Here is a 15,089-nt window from a genome sequence, read left to right as displayed (position 1 = left end):
CCTCCTACGACGTGCGGAGAGCTGGCAACGTGAAGTGATTCATTCAGGGGATCCTGCCCAACCCACCCAACACCGGCACCAAACACCCCCTTGTAACGTGGTGTTGGTCACCGTGGGTCGGCACCTTTCCAAGGCCAGAATCACCTCGGTTGGAAAAGATCTTTGGGATCATCACAGAGTCATAGAATCACCTGGGTTGGGAAGGACCTTTGGGATCATTGGGTCCAGCCATCAACCTGACAGCTATCGCCAACCAGGACAACTGAAATTAAGGAAGACCTGGAGTGAAACTCCAAAAACAACACATGAGCTTTCCACTGAGTGCTTTGTGAAGAGCATCAAACCCCAACCTGTCCCCCCCCAGCCTACAGAGCAGATCCTCAGGAAGGCACAGAGCCCAGAAAACACAACGTGGCTGAGACCTGCTAGCAAATAATCCCCAAGGAGAATCAACGGGGAGCGCCACGCATCCAACGCGCCGCTTTCCGGGCACACATGGTGGCATCCTGCTGTCACTGCCGACGTCCCCACCAGCTTTTCTGTGCTGTGGCAGTGTGTCTCCCTGCTTTCCCCTCCGCACACCACCCACCTCCCAGGCGTTGATCCTCTCCTTCCCAGCGCTTGGCTTCGAAGCACCTGATCCAGCTCGAACGCGGGGCCCGGGTTTTGCGCGGAGCCGTCAAAAAATAAAAAAACCCAACCCTGCCTCCGTCGAAAACGTGCGCTCGTTCCTTCAACGCCCTTATTATTAATTGCTAAAACTTAATCTTATTCATCGTTTGTTATGCCTCAAAATTGGAGAGGAAAAAAATTCAAATTAAGCCAAGTGAAAAGATTTCAGAGATGGTACAGAAGGCTCCTGGAGGAGCTGAAGAATGCTCTCCGGAGACCGGGAGCGCAGCGCTAACCCAACCTGAAAGAAAGAAGATCTTAAGACAAAGAAATCTTGCCAAATTGATCCTTTAATTATAACATTAGTCGTTTCTTTCAAAGGCTTAGTGCAAGAGCTGGGGGTGGGGGGCAGAAAAGACTTAAAGGGAGAAAAGACTTAACATCACCAGGATGAGTGGAAGCAATTAGCAGGGTTTAAATTACTCTCTTGTTTGGTACAAGGCAGATGGATCTCATTTTTCCTGCCATCGTGCTCAGCTTCTTGCTCTGCCATCGGCTCCCAGAGGACCTCTCGTTGGCACTACCACAGGGCCTCCCTGGGTCAGTCCCCATCCCCGTCCATGCTGCAGACCACGAGGTGCCACCACACCAGGCCAGCATCACTGCTCCCACCAGGTCTCTGCAGCTTCCAAGCACTGCCACGCTGGAGATGCAGCCCGAACACGTGGATCCAAATTGGTTTGCATGGAAAACAACCGAGGAAAATGAAAAAAAACTCTACAAATTTGCAGACCTCTGCAAATCTCCAGCACGGGGCAGCTTTTGCATCCCCCTGGCTCGAGGCTGAGCCCAGCCCCGGGACACACGACTTGCTGTGAGCCTCGTTCTTCCTGAGCTCCTGATCCACAGGCTGCGACGAGGCAGAAAGCAGGGCATCTTGGCTGGTGCTCCATCCTCGCTCGCTCCAGCTCTTCTGCCAGGATTATTTCAGGAGCCGTGTAGCTTTAAAAGCTGAGCAGTCACATCTCCTTGGGCTCTATACCTGCAAAATGTTCTCAAAGCGGAATGGGGCCAATTTTTTTCCTTTTTTTTTTTTTTTTTTTTTTTTTTTCCCCTCTCCTTTCTGCTTTCAGTTAGAATTAATTGATCCGTAATTGCACCCATAGAGGGGAAAAGTTAATAGACACGGTAATAAATGCCAAAGCCCCAGAAGAACTTGCTCTCCAAGCCCCTGCCTGGAGCGACTCCATCTCCTCTTAATAGCCTTGCATGCGATTCCAGCGCATGTGTGCGTATTTAGAGAGAGAACTGAGGAGCCTCGCTAGGATGGAAATCATTTCTTTTCCTCTCCCACATACATTGTGCTCGGGAGCAGATGGATCCAGGCTGTTTACATCACGGAGGTCATGCCTCAGCCTAACAGTTGGGGAACTGACTGTTGGGAGAGATGCGCATCGCAACCAGGAGATTGCTAAATCTGGGCTCCGGCGAACTTCTTCTGATGGTGGCACATTAAACAAATGTCCTCCTGCAGCCTCTTGGCACTCAGGACCTGCCTGGGGCGTCTGGTTGGTTCCTCGGTGAAAATAGTTGCGAGATGAAGCAAGAGGAGGAGGCTGGAAGAACCAAGGGGACCTTGTCAGTAGTCGGTGCAGGTTGCAGGTTTCTGCTCCTCGTCGTGGGTCACGCAGATGATTTTTTGGGGTTGGCCAACGCACAGCAGCATCGCTGTAACCCTGTCTCAGCCGAAGTCATGGCAAACAGGAGGGCAGAAGCCAGAGAAGAGACTCCTGCCTGCTTTTCCCCTACAATAGCAGATGGGACCGAGCACGTGGGCCACCAGGACTCGCTGCCGAGCGCAGCGCCCCGAGTTAGCAGAGCAACCGTGTTTTCAGCTGGCCACACACAGCCTTTTTTCCTTCCCCCAGAGCAGCGCTATTACACCAGGAAACATTTCTTTCCCATGGAGATGTTTCCATGGAGCTCATCCCCAACATGACCTCCTCCTCCCCGCTCAGCCCAGCGCAGGGGGATGCGGCCGGACCCCGGCTGCAGGGCACGGTGATGGAGAGGTCACCTTTGCCTCCTGGAGCGGAGCCCGGAGCTCTCCTCCAGCACAACAGAAGGGTGAGAAGCATTAAAAACAAAACCTCAGCAAGCAGAGCGAGGCAAGGAGCCCTCACACACCTTCGCTCAAGGACGCACGGGGCGTGCATGCAGAAGCACCGAGCCTCACAACCCTCCACCAGCTCAGCAAGAGGACAGCCAGCCTCGCTGCCACGGGGGTCCTGAACCCACGGAGGTGCTGGGGACACCACAGCCCCCTTGGTGGCCTTGCACCCATGGCAGAGCCCAGCTCGCCCAGCCCCGCGGGAGCTGAGCAGCCGTGCTTTTCCCTAGGTAGCTGGCACGCCACAAGAGCATCTCCATTGCCAATTAGGCCACCCGCCCACGCGCATCCTTCCCCAATACAAACCCTATCAGCGATAAACAAACAGTGGAAATGCCAGCCGGCGCCTGGGAAGAGCCCGAGACAACTGCATCCAATTCGGCAGGCACGGGAAGGGCTGCCCCATACGGTCCTGGTGGGGGCAAGCACCCAGGGGGGTCCGGGGCACAGCCAGGTGTCCCCGCGTCCACCCCAGACTTGGCATCCCCAAGCTGGACGTGGCATAAGGAACACAAAAGTCACCCAGTGCTGCTTGGGATTCTTCATCCTCCGCAAGGCAGCGTGTAACCTCGTTGCAGCCTGTCCCCACAGCCCCTGCACCTGGACCTGGGGAGCTGCAAGCCACCTGGAGATGCCAAAGCCCTGCCTGCCTCTCTAGAAGCATGTCCAAAACCACCACACCACCCCTGAACACACAGGGATATTTAGGACGATGATAGAGATGGCCAGGACCAGCTTCCACTTCGATACCCACATCCCAAAATCACAAACCATTAAGAAACAAGCACCAAGGAAATGTACTACATGGCTTTAAGCTCAAGGAGAAACGTGCTGCTCACAGCACCAGCCTGCACACACAGGGAAGTCTTTTTTTCTCACTGAATGCTATCTCCGAATCCAAAAGAGCAGCTCGGAGTGCCCACAAAACTACGTGGGGATGCTGCTCGTACACCAGGAGCCCAGCACAAACCCTCACAGTGCCCCCTGCCCTCATCGCAGCCACCCCTCGCTCCCGACAGCCTCACTCCCTCCCCGCTCTCTAACCTCTGCCAGAGCTGAGGATGCGCCAGTGCAACCTTGGTTCATCGTCATGGAGACAAGAAGCCTTTTTCTCTCCAAACCCAGCTTGATGGCTTGGATTAAAATCTCCGTTCCTTTGGGAAGAGCACCGAGGTGCCCCAAGCCCATCCTGTGCCCACCACGCACCAGCAGCTGGCAAATGCGCACCTCGCTGCAGACACGTCCCGAGCTCGTACCCATTTCCATATCGCTCCTCCGTGCCCTGTCCCCACCAGCAGGTTGCAGATTTGTGCCAACAACAACTCGAACATGATCAAAATCACAAGCTCGCCAGGAAGGAGAACCAAAGCATGTCCAACGAGGGTGATAAACAAGCACCGGGTGGTGCGGAGACCATGGGGAAGGGGGAGGACACCGGTGGAGATCCCCACCCCGGCATCCCTCCCCAGGGAGCAGAGGAGATAAGCCACATTTGGAGCAACCCCTTGCTGTGGGGCAGGTGTGGAAGGTGACAGGGGGACCTGAGGGGCACAGCAGAGCAGAGTTTGGGGCTCAGGCACGGCCCGGAGGAGGACAGCATCTCGCTTACCCCGACAGCACTCCCAGGACAAGGTTGAGGACGAAGAAGGATCCAATGATGATGAGGGGGATGAAGTACAGCCAGTTCCAGGTGGCTCCTAAGGCATCATTGGTCTGGAGGGGAAAGAAAACACAGGTGTGAGGTTACACCCAAGGCAGACGGGGGCACTTCTCCCCCCAAACTGACCACACCACCCTCCTCCGGGCATTACAACCGTGCCCCCAAACCTGATGGGCTCCTGCTGTCACCCCGCTGAGTTATCCCACCCGAGCCCCAAGGAGCAAGCTGCAGCTCCAGGCAATTATTCACCGGGGCTTTTAATAAGGCAGTGCCCCCCCCAGTACCCTGCAGCCGCTCCCCGGCCCCATTTGTCCTCGGGCGCCAGGCAGCGCGCACATGACGCCGGGCTGGAGGGTGATGCGGCAGAACGTGACTGTCTGGGGGAGGTGGCATCAATCTTGTTGCGATGAAAGGCTCTTTCTCTTTTCTCTCTCCTTCTTCTCTCCCCCCCCCCTCCCCTTCCCTTCCCCGTGCTAATTAAGCCCTCATCTTCGTCTGACTCATTGGCACTACGTCTCCCCGCCGGCCAGCGCAGGAGCCGAGCCCATCTCCTGGAAGGGAGGAGAAAGCCACCATGCTCAAGCCTTCCTCCAGTGACCAAAGTGTCCTCACAGTGCCAGCACGGAGGATCCCAGCGCTTGACCAGCACACGGAGGGGGATGCTATGGGCAGAGACCCCGGTGCTGCCTGCCAGCCCCTTCCATGGGCACCCCAAACGGGTGCCTTGGCTTCACCCCATCCCGTCAGCACCTCTTTGGGGTCAGGGCAAGCACCTGTGGAGGCTCATCGCCCTCCTCCTTTGGCAGCAGGGGCACCACACATCTTCTCGAGGTCCTACTCCACCACAAGCCCCATTCCTTGGGGCCAGAAGTGAGCACAAGGATTGGGAACGGTGTATGGGAATCTCAGGCAGCCAACGCTCACCACCACCCTCCAGGGACACCCAGACCTCCCCGAGTCCTGGCTCCAGGCCACTGCTCTCCAACAGCCCCATTTTCCAAGGCATCAGCCTTGAAGGCACTGTGCACCCCTTGGACCAAGCCCACGCGGGACTCCAGCCTGCTGTCACAGTGCCGTTGGGTGCCTGCCACCCATGCTGGGACCGGTCCCTTTCGGACCTGGCCCCTGCCTGAAAGCCAGGGGATTTCCCCCAAGATGCAAAATAGCTGAGTCTTTAACGGGTGAACATCTTCCCCTGGGGCTGGACACAGGGCAATTTCCCCAGGGTCACCAGCAGCACCCCAACACCACTGTGCTCTGCGGGCACTGCCTAAACTGGTGGCACTGGGGACCAGCACTGCCCTGCTCCAATGGCCAGAATTTGTCCTTTTACTCCCCCAAGGATCTCGTGGCCTGAGGGGCTCGGCATTTCCCACTGCTTCTCCAGCCCGTCGTGGCCACCTCTCCACCCCAAGGCTGAAGCAGGCCAGCCCGTGAATAACGCACTATTCCCACTGGAAGGCTCCTCGAGCAGACGCTCTAATGGTTGCCCTAACTCTCAGCCTAAATTTATTTGTGGCCAGTTTATACCCATTTGTTCTCTTGCCAGCATCGGCCTTTGGCTTAAAGAGCTCTTCGTTTCCCATCCCGATGTGTTTATAGATAGCGATCACGGCCATCCCCAGCCTCCGCCTTGCTAGATAAAGCAAGGTTCCCCCAGTTTTCTCCTAAATCACTGCCTCTCCCTCCCTGATTTTCCTAGTAGCCCCTTCCCTGCTCCAGCCCATGGTTAATGTTCATCTTCCCAGGACACAGGAGACCTGAAAGAGCCATCCCAATGGGTCCCAGGGCACCCCAGCACAATGCTGTGAGCCTTCATCATCCTGATGGCAAACCTCTCCTCCTGCCCCTCCGCCTCCACCCTGGCACTTCCAACCACAGCAACCCGGGTTCTTAGGGGGTGTCTTCACTCTCCTCCCGCACACACGTGTCTCATCCCCATGAAACCCCACCAGCAGGTCCCAAAGCCCCATCCAGCCCCACCTCGGAGCTGCTCCCTTCCCACCAGCTCCTCTTCGTCACCTCTTTCCCATAGCAAAAGCCTTACTATGACGAGCAGCTCTGCACGTTTCCTGCACTCAGAAAACCTGTCCTCTGCTGCCAGGTTAGCCCGGCATGACCTACCTTTGGCAAACCCATGATTCATTTTCCTCTTTTGCCTCCAAAATCTGTTCCGAAATGGCATGCAATTGAGGTCAGGCTCGCAGCCTTATTCCTGCCTGCCTTACTTTTTCCTTCCTCCCCCCGCTTTTAAATATAGGCATCGCATTCGCTCTCCTCCAGTCAGCTGGTGCCTCCCCCAGCACGCCGGAGCTGTTATAAATACGCGTTACCAGACCTGCCATTTCGTGTGCCAGCTCCCCCCAAAACGCGGGGGGAGGCGATGCCCAGCGCCACGGCGATGGGCACCATGGGCTGGGGCCATGGCCACGCTCTCGGTCATGCTGCCCAACCTCTGGTTGCCTCTGTGGTTGTGTTCACCAAAAGCTGGGGCGAGATGTCCATCCAGCACAGGAACATCCCCAGCCTTCTTCTTCCAGTGGCAGAGCGAGGAACCGCTTGCTGCCCCTTCAAGCATCCTTCATGAGGTCCGTGTTGGCTTCAGTTTTGGCACTTCTTCAGCACAAAGGTGTCGTTCTTTTTACCAAGCAGCCTGTTTTTCCCAACCCTTTGGAGCACCATTTATTTTTAATAACCTTCCTCAGTTAATAATTCATTGGCCTGGTCCCCTGTGCCTTCCCATAGGTTTTTCCCCTTGGTCATCCATCACATGCAGAGGCCAGGGCAGACACACCACGGTACTTTAATCCCTAGTCTACACAATCCCTAATCTCCTTGTGCTGGAGACCAGGTCCCATCGCTCACACAAGCCCTTTGGGAAACCAAGGCACTGCCTGATGGCTGATCCTTCTTCTCCCCTTCACTTTAAAGCTGCAACCCTCTTACTATAGAATTTTAGATCCATCTCGGTTGGGAAAGACCTTCAAGATCACCAAATCCAAGCCAAGTCTCCCCATTCCCCTCGGCGCCACATCCACATGTCTCCTGGATACCTCCAGGGATGGGACGCCCCCACAGCCCTGCGCACCCCACTACGCACCTCAGCCCCCAAAACACCACCACCCGTGCTCTTCCATGGCCACCTGCCCAAGAAATATGCTCGCTACCACCTTCGGGAATACCTGAGACACCACCGTGTGCCTCCAGCCTACAAGGGACCCAAGCCACCCTACACAGCTCTGTCCCCAGGGGTGATGAAGCCAGCCCTGCAGCCACCCCAGCGGGCACCCGGGCACCCCAGGGAGCAGCTCTGCTCTTTGGGCAGCCCCTGTGCTTCCGAAGGGCAGGAAAAGGCGCAGGGAGCTGCAAAAGCAGGTCTCACTCGGGGGCCAGAAATCTAAAGAAGTCTAAATATATCCCGCCGTCGAATGCAAAGCACAGGCTTGCAGCCCACACGTACCCTCCCTCAGGCTGTGCTCGCATAGGAAACTTCAGGATTTCTTTGCTGGGTTGGGGGGGGTGAAATAATAAAACAACCACAAACTCAATTTCTCCTACCTAAAAATAAGCAGAAAGCGCCTTCTGCCTTTGCAGGGCACCTTTCGTCCTTATTTCCCGGTGGCTTGATGGAAAGTGGAAGGAGAGGAAGGGCGATGGGTGGATGGAGAAGGAGCAGAGCTGTGCTCTGGTGGAGGTGGTCGCTGCGCCCAGCACCCACACAGTGCCCTGCACACACCGGTGGCCCGCACACAGCCACCTCCCCTGTCAAAATTCATCTGCATTAGGAGAGCCTCCACGATTTCTGCTCGAATCTGGAGCGAGACAGCAGGTAATTGGATTGGGGTGATATACAGCCAATGCTGCAACCGCCTGGCCACCTGCTCGGGGACACGCGCAGCACGGGGCGCCACGATTCGCACACCAGATCCCTGGTTTGGCATCTCCTGATGGCTTTTTGGGGTGGCTGGAGCCATCCCTCCTCATCCCCACAAACCGCAGCCACATCCAGGTGAGCCGCGCGCACAGGCCAGCAGGCGCAGCATCGCAATCCAGCAAAAAAGAAAGACAACAACAACAACAAAAATCTCCCAGCAGATTCCCTGACCTAACCAGCTCCCTCAAGACCTTGACACCCGCTGCTGCTCTCCCCAGCGCAGTAACAGATCTCCTTCTTCCCTTTAATAGCAGTAATTTCATCTCCCGCATGCAGGGCCATGCCTCACTCCCCGCCAGCCGCGCCTGGTATCCATCAGCGACCCCGGTGCTGTACAAGATCTGAATGAAAATGCTTTTCTTCTCCAAATTAGGTTAATGAGGAAATTGGTACATTTCCTTCACCGAGCAAGGGCCGGCCCCCGGCGGGACGCATCCTGCCCTTGGTGGGCGCCCCGATGCTGTGCCCACAGCACCACACAGACCCCGGGGGGAAAGGGGATGGGGAGTGGGAAGAGGTCCCCAAAACAGGACACGGGATGCTCAGCGAGGGCTGAAGCGCATGGGCACACGCCTTGCTGGGAAGGAATGGGGAGAGGGGGAAAAAAAAAAAAAAAAAAAAAAAACAACAAAGAATGGGGAAAAAAACTCCGTTCTATTTCATTTTTCTATTTTCTAAATTTTTGACTGGGAAAAAATGATGCTAAAAGCATTATGGAAAAAAATAAGTGTTTTGGAAATTCCTGAAACGGGCGTGGAGACTGGTTTTGGCTCTGTTCGACTCTGATCTGCTGAGAAGTCGCAGCCAGGCACCCCAGCACCGCCTTCCAGGGGCTGCGAAGGAAACCTTTGCTGGGATGCGAAAGGCAATTAGAGGCTCTGGGCTTAATGAGGAGGGGTCCGAGCCCCCTGCCCGTTCTCGTTGGGCAGTGCCAGAGCATCCCAGGCTCTGCTGCCTTCAGCAGCCGGCCCAGGGCAGAGACTTTCCCTGGCAGGCAGGCAGAGGGTGTGGGCAGGCAGCTTGCGACAGAACATGCCTGCGAAGCTGTGGATCCAGCAGACACAGTTTGTTTCTTGCTGTGTCATTTCAGCGTGCACACACATTTAAAAAAAAAAAAAAAAAAAAAAGCAGGAACATTTGGCAAGCTGGAGAGGGTCTGGCTTTAAGTGCTAACAAAGAGCCGAGCCAGGAGGGGAACAAAAACCCGGCTTTCTGCCCGTTTCTGCTCGGGGTGCGTGCAGCAGCACCTAGCAGGGCGCAGCGACCAGGTGCAACCTCGGGGTGGGGGGAAAGCAGCTCAAATAGTTAAAAGTTAGGATGTTTTTATGGCTTTGGGGTGGAACTTCCTCGGCTCCTCCTTCCTGAAGCCCTCACTTGCCTTTTAAACCTGTGGTTAAGTTGCAGGCAAGGAGCAGAAGGGGCTCTGTCCTGTGGTGTTCAGGGCTTTTCGTCTTCCCTGGCCCTCCAAAATAGCCACGGAGGTAATAAGATCTGCACCTGCTGAAGGCATGGTGTGTCGATTAAATTTTGATCCCTCCCCAGCCGGGATTTTTGGTTTGTTTTAATTTGAAGCACACGCAGCAGGACTCCTTCTCCCTCGGCGAGGGCTCCAGCTCGAGCGCCTGGCGGTGTCCCAGGGCATGGAGGGCTCAGCCACCGAGAGCTTTCCTCCTTTTGACACCTCTCCCACCTCCTTCACTCGCCAGCATCCCTCCCTCTGCCTCCTCTCCCTTGGAAAGGCACCAGGCTGAATGCACCTGAGCCATGCTCAGGGCCTGCCAGTGCCAAAAATGTTGGTCTCGTGGCACCCCCTGTATTTTACCACCCTCTTTTTCCCCAGTCCTGCCTCCTGTGTTGCAAAAGGGATTTGGGGTTTACAGCAAGCAGCTGTGGCCTGCTTGCTCCCTTGACGCCTTGCCATACATTTTTAATTAGCAGCACGGATGCTCTTCCAGTGCTGCTCGGGAGGCAGAAGGATTTTACCCATTAGTGCTGACGGCCGTGGCCCTGGGCAAAAACGGAGCCAGCTGCTTGCATGACCCAGCTTCAGCATGGCTACTGGGGCTGTGCCAGCCCTCCTGTCTGCCTTGGGTTGCTCCAGCCACCCTCATTTCACTGGGGCTGCCTCTTCCCACCTCAGCATCCCTCCCCCAGTGAGGAAAGGAAGGTTTTTTCCACGCTCTTGTCCTGCACCAACACCTGGCACGGGCTGCGATCCCCGCACCACGCAGCCAACATCCCCAGCTCCATCAGTGCCGGGGGCAAAGCACACAGCTGGGACAGGCGAGGGTCAAACCCTATCCCGAGGCCACGTTCCTCAGCCTGTGTGAGCACTGGGTGCCCTCACTGGGTGTTTTTGCCCCAAATCCCAGCTCCCAGCAGCGTGGGGGAAGCAGCTGCCAGCAGCTCCCAAAAACACGCTCCTGCCTGCTACCTGCAAACAGCAGCCGAGCGCCTCCGGAGCTGGAGCAAACAAACAAATCCTGGTGAATAAACAATAAACACAGCCCTCGGAGCCGGTGTTGTGGAGGAAGTCATGATTTCAAGCTCCCTTCCCTGCCTTTTCACCAGGCTGAGCGTCCCCGCCGTGCTCAGCATCCCCGCGCCACTGCAGCAGAGAGGCAGGACAGGGGTCCCCTCTGCCAGTGGGGGTTTCCCTGCGGTCCCAGCAGAAATCAGGTCTGGTTTCAGAGCATCCCAGGCGAGGGGGATCTGCTCCAGCAGCAGGAAAAGCAAAATGTTCCTCAGCTTCCATTTTGGACAGCTGGAGGGACCGCCAACCAAAACCCACCTCAAAAAAAGAATTAAACCCTTCAAGCTCCCAGGGAAAGACACAGCACCCCGCAGTCTGAGGCTTGTTTTTCCTCCCCCCAAGCACACGCCAATTTCTGCAGAGCAAGCCTGCCTTTCACGCAGGCAAGGCTGTTGAAAACAAGGCGAAAGCCGAGCGCATCCACAAAATAACACACGTGGAAAGCACCGCGGGGCTGATTAGCTTTCCGCGACGCTTTCTACAAATTGTGAGAGCCGCGCTCCAAGACCTGGCAAAATTGGGGGAAAATGGGTCTTAAAATCACGAAGCAGCTACGCGGGGGAATATTAGAGTAAGCAATTTCTCTGAGAGATTGCAGAAGCGTTTTCCCTGCCACCTCCTCTCCCCTGCAAGGCTGCCTCGCTCACCTGAAGGGACTCGATCCCATCACTTGACACCAGCAGCGTAAGGCAGAGACCCCCTGGCCAACCTCCCCAAACCTAGAGGCAGTGAGAACCCCCCTGGGGACCACAGCCCCCCATGCACATGCCTGCTCACACCTCCACATTTGCTTTTTTCCCCATAAAAAGGGTCCAAAGCCCATTTTGCTGCTGTCGCGTGCGGGGACCGAGTGCCCGCAGCCTTCGCATCCCTGCGAGACAGGGGGAGGGCGAGGGATGTGCAAAGTGAATCAGCAGCATTTTACCACCAAGACCCAAGTCCTCACTCAATTAGCAGCCGAGGAAGGTCCCTGATACTTCCCATTACGGGTAAGTAATAGCTGGTACTCTGCAGAGGAGCGGGAAGGGGAGGCAGCGCGATGTCCTGGCCGTCGGGGACAGGATGACAGAGCACAGCTGGCCGCCGAGGCGCCTGCTGCTGGGAAAATCATCCGGACACCCAGTCCCCAGCATCCCTGAGAACCCCAGATTAGCATCAATGCATCCCCCTGGTGTGATGGCTGTTCAATTCTGCCCCATTCCCCACCAAAGCAGCGAGAGCCAGGCACCAACAGCTCCTTTAGGGGGAGGAAAAATGAAACCTCATGGCAAGACGGAGCCCTGGCCACGAAACGCTCCCCCAGACTGGGTTTGGGTGGTTTATCAGCCCCATGGATGCCAACCCGCATCCCTCAGCACAAATAAAAAGGAACAAGGTCCCGACACTTGCAGCGCACCGCCTTTTCTGGGGTTACAGAGCAGTCTTCCTCAGCAAACGTTGAAGCACATCTCCCCATGCCAAGCCGTGCAATTTGCCTCCCGCAGAGCGACGCCACCCCGCGAACCTCCAGGCGTTACGGGAGCCGGGGCAAATCCCACCCAAAAGGGACGCGCTGGCACCATCTCCATCCCTCAGGATCTCAAAGCCTTTCAGGCCACAGAGTTGCCATCTCCGGCACCCCGTCCCCACACCCAGCCACCCCACGGACCCCCCGGCCTCGCCACTCACGTTGTACAGGACTGTGGTCCACCCTTCCATGGTGATGCACTGGAAGACGGTCAGCACAGCGAAGAGGATGTTGTCGAACTGCGTGATCCCGTCGTTGGGACCGATCCACTCCCGGCACTCGTAGCCCGGGGGGCAACCCTGCACCCCGCACGGGTGGGGCGGGTCCAGCTCCTCCAGCTCGCCTGCGGGCACAGGGCAGAGCCAAAGGACGCGGCGGTCAGGGAGGAGAAGAGCCCAAACGCAGGGGGGCTGGGGACAGAGCAGGGCACGACGAGGAATTGATGCACCCCACGTGCAAGCCAGGGGTCGCATGCACTACACGGAGCAAACCATTTTTTTTTGTTTTGGTTTGGTTTTGGTTCTTTTTTTTGCATGCTTAGGGTGCACAGAGCTGCCTTCCTCACCTGAATTGTTCGTGTAGCAGGCTCGGTGCAGCTTCCCGCTGTAGAACTCCAGGCCGATGATGGCAAACATGAGAATGGCGAAAAAGAGCAGCAAGCCGATCTGGAGGAGAGGCACCATGGCCTTCATGATGGACTTCAGCACGATCTGCAGGCCTGGGAGGGAAAAGGAAGAGCCCAGCTCAGCTCAGCACACGCTGTTCAGAACCAGGTACCCCCGCTCCCACCTCACCAACAGCCAGGGGGGCAGGGTGAGCTCCCCAGCACCACCTGGGCATCACTGGGATAAACCCCACGACACCCCCAGAATCCCAAACTGCTCGCTGCCTGCAGCACATCACCCCTACAGTCTCCTGGGAGGGGGTGGTAAAGCTCTGGGCATCCAGGTGGGCATCTCCTCGGGGCAACGCAAGCAGGTGCCCAAGGAGGGAAGCCACGGCAGCAGCCTACTTTATTTATTTATCCCTGTTCCTGCAGAGGAAACCTTGCAAAAAGATGAAATCTCCCCTGAATCAAATCCTGGGAGGATCCACCCACAGCCTGCTGGCCAGGGAGCAAGACCCCAGAGCTGGCAGGGGGCACCAAGCCACTGGTGGGCCGGAGGGGACCTGGGGACACCAGCTGGTCACCTCCCTTTGTCACCCACCAGCTTCTTCCCCTCCCTTCCCACAATTTCCACCCCACATCGCCGAGGTGAAACAAGCTCCCCTCGGTCTGGAGGAGACGGGAAAGGGACACGAACACCCCGGGAGGAGAACTGGGATTGTCTGACTTACTGGGAATGCCCGAGACGAGCTTCAGGGGCCTGAGGACGCGCACGGCGCGCAGGGTGCGCAGGTCCACGTGCGTGTTGAAATGCGTCCCGGCCGTGGCGAGGATGCTGTGGGCAGACACGGAGAGAGCGGGGTTAGGGCCCCGTGGAGCATCCCCCACCCAGGGAACGAGGTCCCACGGGCAGGACCCGGTGTGGGTGCAGGGATCCAGCGCCTCCCAAAGCCCGCATGCCACCAAAGCCCCCTTGGATGCTGCAACAGGAACTCACAAGGCTACTGCAGCCAGACAAAGCTCCCCAACCCTGGGAACCCCCAGCGATCACCCCGCCATAGATAAAAACATTCAAAAATATACAGCGATGAAAGTTTGATGACCTTGGAAGGCACGGGAAGGGCTCCAGAGGTGTTTTTTTAAACACAGAAATTTCCCAATCTCTAGAAAACAAACTGGGGCAGAAGGGGGCCAGCGCACGCAGCAGGGCCAGCAGTGGAAATACCCGAGGTGCTGGCAGTGCAGGAGGAATCGGGGGGCTTGGTGACACTGACAGCACAAGACGGTGTCACCAGAGCTTGTGGCCGCCTGTCCCACCCGGGCTGGGTGAGGAAGAGGAGGAGGAGAAGGCAGCAGGAGCAAGGGGAGGAGAGGAGGGGACGGGGAGGAGAGCGGGACAGAGGGCGGCAGCCACCTCGGGGCTGCTTGCAGCAATCCAAAAACCGAGGGAAATTGGGTCATTGTTCCACTAATCCACCTAATTACAGGCCAGAGCGGCTCTCTGGCGCGCTGAGCAATTAGCGCTCGCTCCCTGCCCCGCTCCCCGAGGCACGCAGGGCCCGGCGCCCCTCGGGAAGGCGGCTCGGTTTCCTGGCACCAGACCCTCCCAGCAGCACAGCAGGCTCTTACAGCCCGTTTCCGTGCCCTCCTCCCCATTTTACCAGGCCGGTTTTGTTTGCAGAAGGGCGGCACAGCCTGCCCCAGTCTCACCCCGACACCACCCAGGGCCCGATCCCAAGGGACCCCTGGGCTCACAGCCACGGTAGCACCTTCTGGACAAGCCCCAGTCCCTGCTGAACGCTGACACCAGGCAGCTGGGAGAGAGGAGAGGGGCTTCATGAAGCCAGGAGCACCCAGAAGCTCAGGAGAGCTGCTTTGTTAAATCGTCTGTGAGATCAAAATCGATAATCGATACAGCGCGGCCACTCGGCAGCGCACGGGAGGGAGAGGAGCGCGGGTGCTTTCACGTCTTTGGAGCCACCTGCAGTGACAGCAGGACAATCCAGCACTCCCCAAACACCAGTGGAAGCACACCCTGTGCCAAACGGCCCCCAGGACCTGCAGCT

At 57.1% G+C, this 15,089-nt stretch overlaps 1 protein-coding gene across 1 annotated transcript in view; it reads right to left on the bottom strand.

The window, feature by feature from the left end:
* CACNA1E (calcium voltage-gated channel subunit alpha1 E) overlaps nucleotides 1-15,089 on the bottom strand; it is a gene marked incomplete at its 3' end in the record, with an annotated part of 67,866 nt that overhangs the window by 40,707 nt on the left and 12,070 nt on the right. The window contains exons 5-8 of the mRNA XM_084291173.1: nucleotides 13,755-13,858; nucleotides 12,982-13,134; nucleotides 12,578-12,759; nucleotides 4,392-4,495 (exon numbers count right to left, since the gene is read on the bottom strand). Of these exons, the coding sequence (XP_084147299.1) occupies nucleotides 4,392-4,495; nucleotides 12,578-12,759; nucleotides 12,982-13,134; nucleotides 13,755-13,858 (543 nt within the window). The remainder of the gene's footprint in view (nucleotides 1-4,391; nucleotides 4,496-12,577; nucleotides 12,760-12,981; nucleotides 13,135-13,754; nucleotides 13,859-15,089) is intronic.

The sequence above is a fragment of the Netta rufina genome (genome assembly GCF_964035555.1).
Source record: "Netta rufina genome assembly, chromosome: 8".
Lineage (NCBI taxonomy): Eukaryota > Metazoa > Chordata > Aves > Anseriformes > Anatidae > Netta > Netta rufina.
Note: the sequence above shows the minus strand (reverse complement) of the source record. Positions and strands in the feature narration are given on the sequence as shown.